General features: G+C 46.1%; 1 protein-coding gene across 5 annotated transcripts in view; it reads right to left on the bottom strand.

Annotated features, from left to right (window-relative positions):
- Positions 1 to 15808, bottom strand: part of CDK5RAP2 (CDK5 regulatory subunit associated protein 2) — a 184586-nt gene that overhangs the window by 53788 nt on the left and 114990 nt on the right. For all 5 annotated transcript variants that reach the window (XM_029203584.1, XM_029203581.1, XM_029203583.1 and 2 more), the window contains one exon: positions 8560 to 8992. In XM_029203584.1, the coding sequence (XP_029059417.1) occupies positions 8560 to 8992 (433 nt within the window). The remainder of the gene's footprint in view (positions 1 to 8559; positions 8993 to 15808) is intronic.

The raw sequence follows: 15808 nt of genomic DNA on the forward strand, positions 1-15808 counted from the left end.
AGGGATACATACAGACTGAAAGTGAGGGGATGGAAAAAGATATTCCATGCCAATAGAAATCAAAAGAAAGCTGGAGTAGCAATACTCATATCACATAAAATAGACTTTAAAATAAAGAATGTTACAAGAGACAAGGAAGGACACTACCTAATGATCAAAGGATCAATCCAAGAAGAAGATATAACAATTATAAATATATATGCAACCAACATAGGAGCACCTCAATACATAAGGCAACTGCTAACAGCTATAAAAGAGGAAATCAACAGTAACACAGTAATAGTGGGGGACTTTAACACCTCATTTACACCAATGGACAGATCATCCAAAATGAAAATAAATAAGGAAACAGAAGCTTTAAATGACACAATAGACCAGATAGATTTAATTGATATTTATAGGACATTCCATCCAAAAACAGCAGATTACACTTTCTTCTCAAGTGCGCATGGAACATTCTCCAGGATAGATCACATCTTGGGTCACAAATCAAGCCACAGCAAATTTAAGAAAACTGAAGTCATATTGAGCATCTTTTCTGATCACAACACTATGAGATTAGAAATGAATTACAGGGAAAAAAACGTAAAACACACAAACACATGGAGGCTAAATAATACGTTACTAAATAACCAAGAGATCACGAATAAATCAAAGAAGAAATCAAAAAATACCTAGAGGCAAATGACAATGAAAACACGATGATCTAAAACCTATGGGATGCAGCAAAAGCAGTTCTAAGAGGGAAGTTTATAGCTATACAAGCATACCTCAAGAAACAAGAAAACTCTCAAATAAACAATCTAACCTTACACCTAAAGGAACTAGAGAGAGAAGAACAAACGAAACCCAAAGTTAGCAGAAGGAAAAGAAATCATAAAGATCAGAGCAGAAATAAATGAAATAGAAACAAAGAAAACAATAGCAAGGATCAAGAAAACTAAAAGCTGGTTCTTTGAGAAGATAAACAAAATTGATAAACCATTAGCCAGACTCATCAAGAAAAAGAGGGAGAGGGCTCAAATCAATAAAACTAGAAATGAAAAAGGAGAAGTTACAACAGACACTGCAGAAATACAAAGCATCCTAAGAGACTACTACAAGCAACTCTATGCCAATAAAATGGACAACCTGGAAGAAATGGACAAATTCTTAGAAAGGTATTACCTTCCAAGACTGAACCAGGAAGAAATAGAAAATATGAACAGACCAATCACAAGTAATGAAATTGAAACTGTAATTAAAAATCTTCCAACAAACAAAAGTCCAGGATCAGATGGCTTCACAGGTGAATTCTATCAAACATTTAGAGAAGAGCTAACACCCATCCTTCTCAAACTCTTCCAAAAAACTGCAGGGGGAGGAACACTCCCAAACTCATTCTATGAGGCCACCATCACCCTGATACCAAAACCAGACAAAGATACTACAAAAAAAGAAAATTACAGACCAATATCACTGATGAATACAGATGCAAAAATCCTCAACAAAATACTAGCAAACAGAATCCAACAACACATTAAAAGGATCATACACCATGATCAAGTGGGATTTATCCCAGGGATGCAAGGATTCTTCAGTATACATAAATCAATCAATGTGATAAACCATATTAACAAATTGAAGGAGAAAAACCATATGATCATCTCAATAGATGAAGAAAAAGCTTTTGACAAAATTCAACACCCATTTATGGTAGAAACTCTCCAGAAAGTGGGCATAGAGGGAACCTACCTCAACCGAATAAAGGCCATATACGACAAACCCACAGCAAGCATCATTCTCAATGGTGAAAAACTGAAAGCATTTCCTCTAAGATCAGGAACAAGACAAGGATGTCCACTCTCACCACTATTATTCAACATAGTTTTGGACATCCTAGCCACGGCAATCAGAGAAGAAAAAGAAATAAAAGGAATACAAGTTGGAGAAGAAGAAGTAAAACTGTCACTGTTTGCAGATGACATGATACTATACATAGAGAATCCTAAAGATGCCACCAGAAAACTACTAGAGCTAATCAATGAATTTGGTAAAGTTGCAGGATACAAAATTAATGCACAGAAATCTCATGCATTCCTATACACTAATGATGAAAAATCTGAAAGAGAAATTAAGGAAACACTCCCATTTACCACTGCAACAAAAAGAATAAAATACCTAGGAATAAACCTACCTAGGGAGACAAAAGACCTGTATGCAGAAAACTATGAGACACTGATGAAAGAAATTAAAGACGATACCAACTGATGGAGAGATATACCATGTTCTTGGAATGGAAGAATCAATATTTTGAAAATGACTATACTACCCAAAGCAATCTACAGATTCAATGCAATCCCTATCAAATTACCAATGGCATTTTTTATGGAACTAGAACAAAAAATCTTAAAATTTGTTTGGAGACACAAAAGACCCCGAATAGTCAAAACAGTCTTGAGGGAAAAAAACAGAGCTGGAGGAATCAGACTCCCTGACTTCAGACTATACTACAAAGCTACAGTACTCAAGACAATATGGTACTGGCATAAAAACAGAAACATAGGTCAAAGGAACAAGATAGAAAGCCCAGAGATAAGCCCACGCACCTATGGTCAACTAATCTATGACAAAGGAGGCAAGGATATGCAACGGAGAAAAGACAGTCTCTTCAATAAGTGGGTGCTGGGAAAACTGGACAGCTACATGGAAAAGAATGAAATTAGAACACTCCCTAACACCATACACAAAAATAAACTCGAAATGGATTAGAGACCTAAATGTAAGACCGGACACTATAAAACTCTTAGAGGAAAACATAGGAAGAACACTCTTTGACATAAATCACAGCAAGATCTTTTTTGATCCACCTCCTAGAGTAATGGAAATAAAAACAAAAATAAACAAATGGACCTAATGAAACTTAAAAGCTTTTGCACAGCAAAGGAAACCATAAACAAGACGAAAAGACAGCCCTCAGAATGGGAGAAAATATTTGCAAACGAAATCAACGGACAAAGGATTAATCTCCAAAATATATAAACAGCTCATGCAGCTCAATATTAAAAAAACAAACAACCCAATCCCAAAATGGGCAGAACACCTAAATAGCCATTTCTCCAAAGAAGACATACAGATGGCCAAGGAGCACATGAAAAGCTGCTCAACATCACTAATTATTAGAGAAATGCAAATCAAAACTACAATGAAGTATCACCTCACACCAGTTAGAATGGGCATCATCAGAAAATCTACAAACAACAAATGCTGGAGAGGGTGTGGAGAAAAGGGAACCCTCTTGCACTGTTGGTGGGAATGTAAACTGATACAGCCACTACGGAGAACAGTATGGAGGTTCCTTAAGAAACTAAAAATAGCATTACCATATGATCCAGCAATCCCACTACTGGGCATATACCCAGAGAAAACCATAATTCAAAAAGACACATGCACCCCAATGTTCATTGCAGCACCATTTACAACGGTGAGGTCATGGAAGCAACCTAAATACCCAACGACAGACGAATGGATAAAGAAGATGTGGTACATATACACAATGGAATATTACTCAGCCATAAAAAGGAACGAAATTGGGTTATTTGTAGAGACATGGATGGATCTAGAGACTGCCATACAGAGTGAAGTAAGTCAGCAAGAGAAAAACAAGTATCGTATGTCAGCACATATATGTGGAACCTAGAAAAATGGTACAGACGAACCGGTTTGCAGGGCAGAAATTGAGACACAGACGTAGAGAACAAACGTATGGACACCAAGGGGGGAAAGCAGGGGGGTGATGGGGGTGGGGGGATGATAAGAAATAAAATAAAATAAAATAAAATTCCCTTTATGCACCTCGCCCAATTGCATCACTCACCAGGTTCCACTAACTCCAACTCCCAAAGTGTCTATGAATTCTTCTGTCGCTTCTCATCCTCCGTGGCCACCCCCCAACTCCAAGATGCTGTGAGCTATCATCCAGGCCACAGAAACAGCCTCCTGAGGTGTCTCCCCACACTCATTCTTGCCCTTTCTAACCCACTTGCCATACTGCACCAAAACAGGCAACACACCCCCGCTCCTGCTTAAAACTATTTTAATTGTTCCCCAGTTCTCGTATGGCCAAGGTCACAGTCTTTACCACAGCCCACATGTTGTGCACTATTACAGCCTGAGTTACTGCCCCTCCCCAGCCCCCAACCTGCAGCCACAGAGACCTCCTATCAGTTCCTCAGAATGCTTTGTTCCTTCCTCCTCAGGACCTTGGCATATGCTATCTCCTCTGCCTAGAATACTTTTTCTTGCCCACCCCCACCTCTCCCACTAATCCCAACACATTCATTAGGACTCAGATCAAATGTTCCTTCCTCAGGAGAACGGGCCTTGATTTCCCTGTTATATACTCACTGCCCCCTCAGAATTCTCCTCAGAAAAAGATTAGGACCATAATAATTAAATGCCTATGCAATTACTTGTTCTTTGTCTATCTTCTGCACCAGCCTATAAGCTTTAGAATTCATGGATTCTGCATCTCTTATTCATACTCTATCCACAGCTTTGAGCACAAGAACTAGTAATATAGTAGGTGCTCAACATCTATTTGTGGAATGAACATACAAATAATAACTTAAGAGGCCTAGGACTTCCCTGGTGGTGCAGTGGTTAAGAATCCGCCTGCCAGTGCAGGGGACACAGGCTCGATCCCTAGTCCGGGAAGATCCCACATGCCGTGGAGCAACTGAGCCCGTGCGCCACCACTACTGAGCCTGAGCTCTAGAGCCTGCAAGCCACAACTACTGAGCCCATGTGCCACAACTACTGAAGTCCGCGTGCCTAGAGCCTGTGCTCTGCAACAAGAGAAGCCACCGCAATGAGAAGCCCGCGCATTGCAATGAAGAGTAGCACCCCCTCGCTGCGACTAGAGAAAGCTTGCCTGCAGCAACAAAGACCCAACGCAGCCATAAATAAATAAATAAACAAACACAAATAACTCAGTTAAAAGATGGGCAAAGGATCTGAAAGACATTTCTCAAAAGGAGATATACATATGGTCAATAAGCACATGAAAAGATGTTCAAATCATTCATCATCAGGGAAATGCAAATCAAATCATAATGAAATACCACCGCTCCCTACCCATTAGGATGGCTATAATCGAAAAGATAATCACAATTGCTGGTGAGGACGCGGCGGAATTGGAGCGCTCACATGCTGGTGAAAACTTCTGGAAACTAGCTGCAGCCACTTTAGAAAAGAGTCTGGCAGTTCCTCAAACCGTTAAACAGAATTACTACATGACCTAGCAATTCCACTCCTAGATCTATACCCCGGAGAAATAAAAACACAGGTACACACAAAAACTTGTACATGAATGTTCACAGCAACATTATTCATAATATCCGAAAGGTAGCAACTGCCCAAATGTCCATCAACTAATGAATGGATAAATAAAATGTGGTATCCATACAGCGGGCTATCACTGGGCCATAAAAAGAAATGAATGACAGATACCTGCTACAGCATGAACGAACCTGGAAAACGTTATGCTAAGTGGAAAAAGCCAGTCACCAAAGTTCACAGACTACGTGATTCCATTTATATGAAATATCCAGGGCAGGCAAATCTATAAAGACAGAAAAAAGCTTAGTGGCTGCCTTCAGCTAGGGGTGTGCAGCTGGGGGAAATAGTAAGTGACTGCTAATGGGCTCGGGGCTTCTGCCTGGGATAAGGTTATGTTCTAAAATTGATTGTAGTCGATAATGGTTGGGACCCTGGAAAGGAGGAAATCAGCAAAGCCTCTCAAGAAGTAAAGAAGAAGAAGGAGCCCTTGTTGCACGTTCTAGGATGTCAAATGCTTTCAAGCATGTACTCCCGTAATCCTCGGGTGAACTATGCATTCCCAGAGCTCAGAGGATTACAGAAGTTATTATACCTATTTTCTCCAGATGAAGAACTGAGATGTCAAACAACCAGCCCAGTATCATACAATAAGAAGGCTGGAGAGCTGAGCCTCAGGCTAGCTCTTCAACCTCTACTGCCCAGTTAAGAAAAGTGAGAGCCTTTCTGCCCTGAAATTCCATGCAAGAGGAGAGAACAGGTTCAAGGACAAGAACAGTCTGCAGTGGTGTCAGGGACCACTCGGGAGGAGGTGGACGCCTCATCAAAAAGGGCTGGAAAATAAGTCACTTGCTTGGTCCTCAGACTCCACCAATCTCTATTCTTGGATCCAAATCTGTGTGTCATATGGCAGCAGAGAAGATAGCTGCAAGTGCACAAATGCCAAAGCCAATTTCAGGCTGGAAGGCTGCCGTCAGTCACCCTAACGCCGCTTCCAAAATAACACCACACAAAATGCTACCTTATGGATGCCGAACAGAATCCCACCTACCACCTTATTAAAGATGGCATCCTGGAACTTCTCACTTGGGGACGGAAGGGGGACAGGAATGCACATACCCTGAGCTCCTACCACGGACACGGCCCGAGGCACTCGCCACACACTGCCTCACCGAGCCAGCACGCCAGCCCCGGGTGCCAGGTCACAATGATCCCCTTGGAGCCACTGAAAGTCAGGTGACTGACCCAAGGACTCAGAGCAGGTGAGTGGCGAGGCCCAATGCAATCATGGGTATATCTGTACAGCCCAGGATCTCGCCTCTGTAACTCAACCAGAAGTATGTCCCATCTCCCTGTTTCGCCCCTGGGCTGCAAAGATGTTCTTTTTAACAGGATGCCACAGTTCTAGCCTAAGCTCAAGGATTACCGATTCCCTGACTAACCAAAGACCACAGAGAAGACCATTAAATTTTCTTCTACGTTGCATAGACCGGAGGCCAAACTGGTGGTAAGAGAGCTCCTCCCTTCCTGAGAAAGGTGGGGTTACAATATCCCTGTCTGCCTCTAAAACCAGACTCCACTTTACGCCCCTGCTACTCCTCTCAACGGCTGAGTCACTCTGGACAATTTTCTGAGCCTTTCAGAGCTTATATTTCTTCACATGCAAAATGTAGGTAATACCTACCTAACTAATATGCTTGGTGAGAAGATTAACTGTGATGATACATGAATAGAATATCTAGCACAATCCTGGCATATATAGCAGATGCTAAAAAAAATAAACACAGTAGCCTTCCTTTTGAAGATACCAGCAGGAAGATAATTCCAAATGGAAAATTTTTTTCAATATATTTGGGGAAATTAAGTTCATTTGATTATCCAATTTTCCTGAATATAGGATGCTATCTCCCTCACAGATAGCAGGGGGAAAAAAACACATGCACACACAAAACATCTAGTTTTCCTAATACACAGGTACAAACTAGACTAGCTGGGGCAGATGAGAGCATCTCTATTCTAGCCAAATTGCACAAATCTGCATCTCCAGTACTGTTAATATAATGGCAGTGTCTTTTTTTTTTTTTTTTTTTTTTTGGTCTCTACTGATATCTTTAGAAAACCCTTTTCTAGAAATTACAGTTTTGGTGCATAATTTAAAACAATCAAAAGCAATTTTGCTAATGATATATCTAACTCTCTTTGGTATGCACAAAAGCGGTAATTTACTGGTCAGAAAATAAACTTAATTCTCCATTCTGATGCTATGAAGCAGTGTGCACAGCTGATTTCTCAGAGACAAAACACCCATCAGAAACAAGGAGACCAGTCGCTGGAGCCCTACCACAAACACGACCTCTCTCCTTCTCTCCCAAGCCGCTCCCATCTCCCTGCTATGGGGTCCCTCAATCCCAACCTCCTCCCCAGGAGGGTTTTAGTAAAAGGTCCGATCAAACATTGCCAGGAGAGTCTGGTTTTTCACAATCTGGCATATTTGATGGTATCTGAGGAGAAGCATCTAGAGAAAGGATCTTGACTGAAGCAAAATGCAGGCATTCACCCACCAAAACCAGACCCTACCACTCGGGCCACCACAGGCTAGACAGGAGCCTGACCCAGGGAAAGGGCACGGCTGTGCAGTCAGGCCCCTCACAGCTGGCTGACCATGGGCACTCGGGACCTGGCTTCCTCACCTTTGCCGCATGTTGTAAGGATAAGAGAATGTAGACAAAGCCCACAGAACGGTACCTCTAAGACACAAAGTCCATACAAAATAAAACCTAGGTTCTCGTCCCTACCCCTAAAGTCAGGTCATTCCAGTTTTACTGCAACTGGCAAAAGTAAAGGTCCATCAACAGGGGAAAATTATGTAAACTTTGGTACATTCCCCACAGTGGAATTTTAGCAGCCATTACAAGGAAAGATGTTCCTGATACATAACATGGAACAGTAAGCTACAGACAGATGTACACACATGACTCTGCTTTTATAATGAAAACACAGTTATAGATAAATAAGAGAGGGCTGGGATGGGGGAGGAGACAGGGAGGGAGGAAATGTTGGTAACACTTTGGGGAAGTTCAGGATGGACACACACCTCCAGGTAGAGGCCAAGATTAAGTACAGGCAGAGAGAGACACCAGACTTTATACAAATTTTTAAAAAGCAGTGGGATCGGAGGTGATTTTTAAGTTTTTGGTCTATATTTAGTAAGTAACTAAGTAAGTAATATGTGGGGAAACTTACTTTTTCGGTCCCCCCGGGGAAGGAGAGGGCAGCGGCCTGCTGCCCTGGCACCCTGCACAAGTTCTCCGGCTGATGCTCGGCGCTGAATACGGCGTCTGTTGGCTTCTCTTCCCAAGGCTCTGTCGTGCCCTCGTGTCTGAATCTGACCGTGTCGCCCTCCACAGCCATGGTCTGCACGGAGGCATCTTTCTGCTCGACGCTGGACGCCTCTGCCGCCTTTGCTAGCTGGACTCCCGGGGGCCACTCGAGTTCATCACGTGGCTTGGAAGACAAGTTGGCTTGGATGAAATGCCCGAGTTCACCTCTTAGCTGAACGGCCATCTGCCCAAGTGTCTTCTCCGTTTTACCATCAAGGTGTTCTCCCGAAGCTTCCTGCTCTCTCAAGCATATCTGTTCCAGAATCAGTTCTCGGAGCACTTTCAGAAGGTCCGGCCTGTTTTTCCAAAAGGGAAGGAAGTGGGTGGACTCAGCTTTCTGCTATGGCCTTGTCACCGACCCACTTTCCTAAGTTTTCCCCATCGATTCTGGCCCAGATTCTGCTGAATTTAAACACAATGAGCACTTGCCACGTGCCAGGACCCACGCCAACTATGCTATCCAGGTCACCTCAGAACAACCACACCAGGTAGGTACCACATGTCTCCTTCATGGAGGAGAAGGAGAGAACTGATTTGACACAGGTGCACAGCAAGTGAGGGGGGCACACAGCTACCTGGACGCAGGCTGGGCTTCGGAAGAGCAAACAGAGTCATAAGGTATGCATGACGATTGCAAGGTCCGCCCACCCCCCTGGGCCCATCCCTACATCCAGGGGCAAGTATGGCTTTGGATGAATCTAGCCAACCTGGCAGATCCATGAGCCACCTGGTCCATCAGGGTGCACAGTCGGTGCTCAGCAAAGGTATCGAATGAAGGGATGCTGGGAACTGCTCTGGATAAAAAGAGCAGTGGCTTTGAAATCAGACAAAATGGCTTCAGATTCTAACTCTGTGATTCTTGGAAAGCAAGGTGAGTTTTCCTCCACAGGACGCTTGAGGATTAAACGAGAGCATGTACGGGTAGCAGGTGCTTCTCACGCCCCTTTGCCACATGGCCTGGGCCTCCCTGGGATTTCAGCTGCAACTGCGTTGACAGCTCTTGTAGACAGTCCCTCCGCCAGCGCCCACGGCATCTCTCTGCTGCCTTGGGCCCTTTCCCAGAGCTCTCTGAGCCGGCCAGCAGGGCAGCGGGCAAGTGCGGACCCATTTATAGCTCCAGGGGAAACCCTAACCAGTGGAGGAAGAGAGCTGTTGGGTGAATGTCCCAGTCTCCCGTCCTTCAGAGGGCCAGCACTGACGCAGGGTCTACACCATCCCTCAAAGGGTGGCTGGCAGGGCAGAGGCCCAGCTGCCCACGGTAGCAACCAGATCATAACACAGCCTTCCTGGCTTTGCCTCCATCCCTACCTTAGTCTCCCTCATCCCTTCTTCCTTCTGCCTGGAGTCACATCCCAAATAAACCACTTGTACCCAAGTGGTTACCTCAGGCTCTGCTTTCCCAGGAACTCAAACTAAGCCAACATGTAGAAGACTCTGGAGCGGTTCCAGAAGAATCCCTTGTGAGTGTGTTTCTTGGGCCAGACACTATAATGGGCGCTGGGGCTGCAGAAGTGCCTGCGGGGCCTGGTGTTAGAGGCAGATGTGTAAACAAATCACTACTCCACAGGCTAAAAAGAGAAACACAGGCACTGTGGAAGTCTGGGAAGCTTACAGGCAAGCATTCCAGGGTGTCCAGACTGGGGGTGGCAGGAAGAACGCCAAAAAAGGGCCTGTAGAGTTGATGAGAGGTTAGCTGGGGGAAGGGAAATGGAACCTTCTAAGCATGGAAAACAATATGAACGGAGTCAAGACACACTGTGGAGAGCAGGGAGGTGAGGCTGGAAGGTGAGGCAGGGAGACCTCAGCCATGTTAAGGAAAGGAGAGCCACTGGGAGGCTCCGTGTGACGAGTGCATGGCCACACATGTGCCACGTGTGGAGAATGAATGGAGAGATTTCCCGTCAGGACAGTGGTGAAAGTACACTCAAGAGCCCCTACCATCTGCTCTAAACATACGTAAATGACAGCAAAACAGACAAGACAAAAAAATGGTCAAGGTGCACTACAGGACTCAGAATCAAATAAGATGTATCCAAAGGTCAGAAACAGAGGAGGAGACCCACTGCCACGATAAAGAGGGCATCCGCAGAAAGCGGAAATTTAACTCCCATGGTTGGAAGAAGACCCGTGCAAATTTCATGCCCCTAAAGTAAGACCTAGAGAGACAAGTCAAGGCAACTTCAAAAGCACCACACAGGGAGGCGCAAGGGTGGCGGGCGGAGCGGGGCTGCTGACACAAACCACTGCTGCAAACAAAATCCACTGTTATGAAAGACAGCAATCGGACAGATGAGAGAGCTCACACTCGAGGAAATAAAAACAATAAAGCAACCTGAAGAAGACTTAAACTAAGTATGTGTCAATCATCTAAAAAATAGAGGAGAAAAAGAGACTCATAAAAATGAGAGGAAGTTATAAAACTGAGACAGAAAATTATAAAAAAGAAGACTGGAGGGGGGGCAAGCACTGAGGGAGGGCCAGCTGGAAAGCTGTTGCTATCTTCTGGGAAAAAGAAGATGTGGTCAGGATGAGTGGGGTGGAGTCAGGAGAGAGACGGGAGAGAGAAGAGGCCCTCATCAGTGCTAGGTCCTTCTCCTCTCTGCAGTTTCTCTTGCCTGCATTACTTCAAAAAACCTTGTCAGAGACCGGAACGACGGACTGCCTTAACATACCTTGGCCTCCCCTTCCTCTGTATCTTTGTTACCACTGGAAGTGACAGGTACCCTCATGTTGTCTTCCCACTGGGCCCTCTAAGGGCAGGGATGAAGCCTTAACTCTTACCTGGATTCCGAACGTCCAGCTCTGGGGCAGAATCAATTTAAGTCAACTTAAACAGCTACAGCACACTGAAACAGGGGAAAAACTAAAAGTATGAAAAACAAAATTAAAACGTGTGGTACACTTTTCACTTCTAACATGGGATCATCCAGACTACACAAACCATCTTAAAATTTAGTAAACCCAGAGTTCAAAACAATATTTCTGGTATTTCAAGCATGTTAAACTAAATTTTCCTTTCCTCTCCTTCCCTTAATACAGATTGAAAATAATAACAGTTGCTACTGAGCTAGCCAAAGGAGGACCATTACTCACTACCAAACAACACACAATAAAATCCAGGAAAAAAGACTTACAAATGGGTAGTAAAAGGTGGTGAAAGAGGCCATTATAGGGCTTCCCCGGTGGCGCAGTGGTTGAGAGTCCGCCTGCCGATGCAGGGGACACAGGTTCGTGCCCCGGTCCGGGAAGATCCCACATGCCGCGGAGCGGCTGGGCCCGTGAGCCATGGCCACTGAACCTGCGCGTCAGGAGCCTGTGCTCCGCAACGGGAGAGGCCACAGCAGTGACAGGCCCGCGTACCACAAAAAAAAAAAAAAAAAAAAGGCCATTATATACTAAAGTGGCAGAGCTGCTAACATTTCAAGTGTTACTCTGCTAGAAATCTGAACAGCAGATTCATTAAGCTATCGCCATAATCAGGACCTTTTTAATGGTTCAGTCCGAGGGTCCTGTCAGAGGCCCAAACGTTGTTTATATAACCTGAGCATCTTTGCCACATAGAAGGCATAAGGGGAAAGGAACTGACATTTACTAAGCACTTAACGGTGTGCCAGGTCCCTTAAATACACTAAATAGCTTTAGTCCTCACAGTAAGACTGAGATGGGGGCTGTTACTGACCCCGTTTCACAGATGAAGAATACAGGCTCGTGAAGATTCAAGATCTTCCAGCAAAGTGGCAGAGCGAAGACTGCAGACGCAGACCTTTCTGACTCCAAAGAAGCACTGCATTCTTTCTAGTTTTCTAAACTTAAACCTTCTGCTATGATGCTGAGCTTCTAATTGTCCACACATTCATTCAAATATTCACTGAGCTTCTCCCATTTGTCATGTAAGGCGGTGGAAATGCATGGTGAAAAAGTACAATGTTGCTGACGTTTCATTGAGGAGACACACATCCATACAGACACGGGTAACTAAATAAGACAGTGCAAGGCAAGGAGAAGTACAAGGAAGGAGGGACGAGAAGGAGGGGAGGAGGGCGGCAGTCCTGAGACAAAGTGTAGAAGCAGGGATTCTTGTTAGACAAAGTGGTCAGGAAAGGCCTCTCCACAGAGCTGAGACACCACCACATCCTGGGAAAAGAGTGTGCCAGGTAGCGGGAACTGCTACTGCAAAGGCTCTGAGGTGAGAACAAGCTTGGATGACTGAGGAACAGAAAGGTGAGTGTGAACAAGAGAGGTAGCTGGTAAAGACACGGAAGCAGGCAGAGGCCAGGCCAAGGAGCTCTGATCTTACTCTAAAGGTAACGGAAAGCCATTGGAAAACCTTAAGCACAGAAGAAACATAATCTCATCTAAGTTTTTGAAAGCTGGCTCTGGCTCCTCTGTGGAGAATGGCTACAGAGAGGCAAAAACGGAAGCAGGGAGACAATTTAGAAGGCTGTGCTTTTGGAGTCCAGGCACGAGGTGTGACAGCTTGGACTAAGCTGGACTGACAGGGAAGCCGTAGAGACGTGAGTGGGTGGATTAGGGATCCATTTTCCAGGTGGAACAACAGGACTTACTGATAGTTAAGAGGATTGTGGAAGCTACACTTTCGGCCACAGCAGTGCTATTAAGTGACTCGTGGAAGAACAGCAGAGAAGCACATTAGAACAGGGGGTTGGGTTTTAAAGCAATTAGAGGGACTTCCCTGGTGGCGCAGTGGTTAAGAATCCGCCTGCCAACGCAGGGGACACGGGTTTGATCCTTGGTCCAGAAAGATCCCACATGCCGCAGAGTAAACTAAGCCCATGCGCCACAACTACTGAGCCTGCGCTCTAGAGCCCACGAACCACAACTACTGAGCCCGCGTGCCTAGAGCCCGTGCTCCACAACAAGAGAAGCCACCGCAATGAGAAGCCCGCTCACCATGACGAAGAGTAGCCCAACTAGAGGAAGCCCACGCACAGCAACGAAGACCCAACGCAGCGAAAAATAAAGAAATCAATACATTTTTTTTAAATTAAAAATTAAAAAAATAAAAGAAAATAAACCGATTAGAGTTGAAAGCGCCTGTCAGACACACAGGAGGAGACAGCAAGTAGGCAGCTGACCGTGTGATCTGGAGGGGGGAGTCTGGGCCGTGGGTATGAATTTGGAAGTCACACAGCGTGCTCTGCAGCTGTGGAGAAAGGAGGTACAGAGGGGGAAAGGGAGCTAGAACAGAGCTCCGGGACACTCCAGCATCCAGCATCCAGCATCCAGCATCCAGCATCCAGCAGAGGAAGAGGAGCCAGCACAGGAGACTGAGGAGGAGAGGCCAGTGAGGGAGAAGGAACATAGAGAGGGGAGCTGTGAACAGAGGCCGGGGAGCGTGGCCACCGCTGCAGGAAAGCAGACACTGGCCACTGGATTCACAACTTGCAAACTGGCGTTGACCTTCATAAGTGAAGCAAAGGGTATGGAAGCACTTGGACTGAGATGAAGAGGCCTAGGTAACCCCTCACCTGTCCCATCCAACCCTGCCTTCAGACCTGGGCTTGGGCAGCTACTCGTGCTACAGGCGTTCTCGGGACGGGTCACACTTTGTACTGATCGTCACTCATTTCAAAATGGGCGCTCAGCACCGCCCGGCAGCTTCTCTTCTCCCCTCCCCAGCTGACGACATTGCCCTGCTCAGGTCTTCTCCCCTCCCCAGCTGACGACCTTGCCCTGCTCAGGTCTTCTCCCCTCCCCAGCTGACGACCTTGCCCTGCTCAGGGGAGGGGAGCGTGGAGGAAGCAACCGTGAGTGCCCATCCGGAGGGACCAGCATGTGCCCAGGCTCTGAAACGAGATGAAAGGGGTCTCATTCCAGGGACTGGAAGGACTGTGCTCCAGGGCCAGAGCACAGAAAGCAGGCCGGGGACAGTGTGAACAGAGCCGAAGGAGGGGGTCGCCAGATCACACGGGGCCTGGCAGGCTGGGCTAAGGATTCTCTGGTCCCAAGAAAAGTGGAGCGTCTCCGAGGGGTCTTAAGTAGAGGAGTGACTTCACTGCATTTTAAGTAACCGCTCTGGATACAGCATGGAAAACAGACTGGAAGGGGGCAGGATGGCTGCAGGGGACTAGTTAGGAGGCAACTGTGGGGATGCCGGAGAAGTGTGACAGAAGCGAGGAATGGAGAGGAGGAGACAGGGATGGGAGGAGTGCATTTGGGAGGTGAAGGGTCAGGACTTGGGTTTGGGAGGTGAAGGAAAGGGGAGGATCGAGGAGGACCCCGGGTTTCTGTCTGAAGCCCACAGACCCAGTCCCTCTGTAACAGGATCTGCCTGCAAGCACTCGCCGCGTCCTCTCCCCCGCAGCCCGCACACCCGAGTCTCCTTGGGTCTTTCTCTGCTAACTTCTTCAGACCCCTCGCCAGCTCCACGCTCTGGTGGTCCCTTACCTGTCCCTTCACCATGCCCAAAAGAGCAGACCCAGGTTTTTTAGGAGAGCTACCTTCTCTACTTCTACTAGGTATGGCTCAAGAATACTAGCCTTGAAAAAAAAAATCCCCAAGGGCTCCCCTTTTAGACTTTTTCAAATGTCACACCTAAGTTTAGCTACAAAGACTGAAACACTTAGGTAATAAATCCTAAACCATGTCCTCTAGGGAATGGGGCAAACGAACCAGAAGCACGTGAAAAGAGGGTTGGGAACCACACACATGGTGAAGACCACGGGAGAGCAGGGCCAGCCAGCCCGTCCTCCACGAGCTGACCCTTCACTCCAGCCCCGGTGAACGAGTGCTCGGCTTGGTCAAGTGCAAGACAGCTAATCAGGCTAAGTTGCTTCCTTATCCATCCCAGTGGATGGGTAAGTTGAATCAGATTTACTCCTGGGGCCCAGCTACTCTGCTAGCCTGTTAGGCCCCAGGGTGGATGGCTAGGGGGTGGCAGAGCTCAGAGGCCTAAGTCCTGGGCCTAAGCCTATCGCACTCCACACCAGGGTATCAGACATGGGCTCAGCCATGAACACAGAGGCCTGAATCACGGGCTGGCCGACGTATCTTGCATATGGTATGAATCTTACCTGAGGGTAACGGGGAAAGGGTAGGAGTAACTGGCCAGGCACATTTTAAGCAGTAATATCACCAAAGCCCCAGTTAAT

The sequence above is a fragment of the Monodon monoceros genome, unplaced genomic scaffold, assembly GCF_005190385.1.
Source record: "Monodon monoceros isolate NGI ecotype Baffin Bay Population unplaced genomic scaffold, NGI_Narwhal_1 Super_Scaffold_5, whole genome shotgun sequence".
Classification (NCBI taxonomy): domain Eukaryota; kingdom Metazoa; phylum Chordata; class Mammalia; order Artiodactyla; family Monodontidae; genus Monodon; species Monodon monoceros.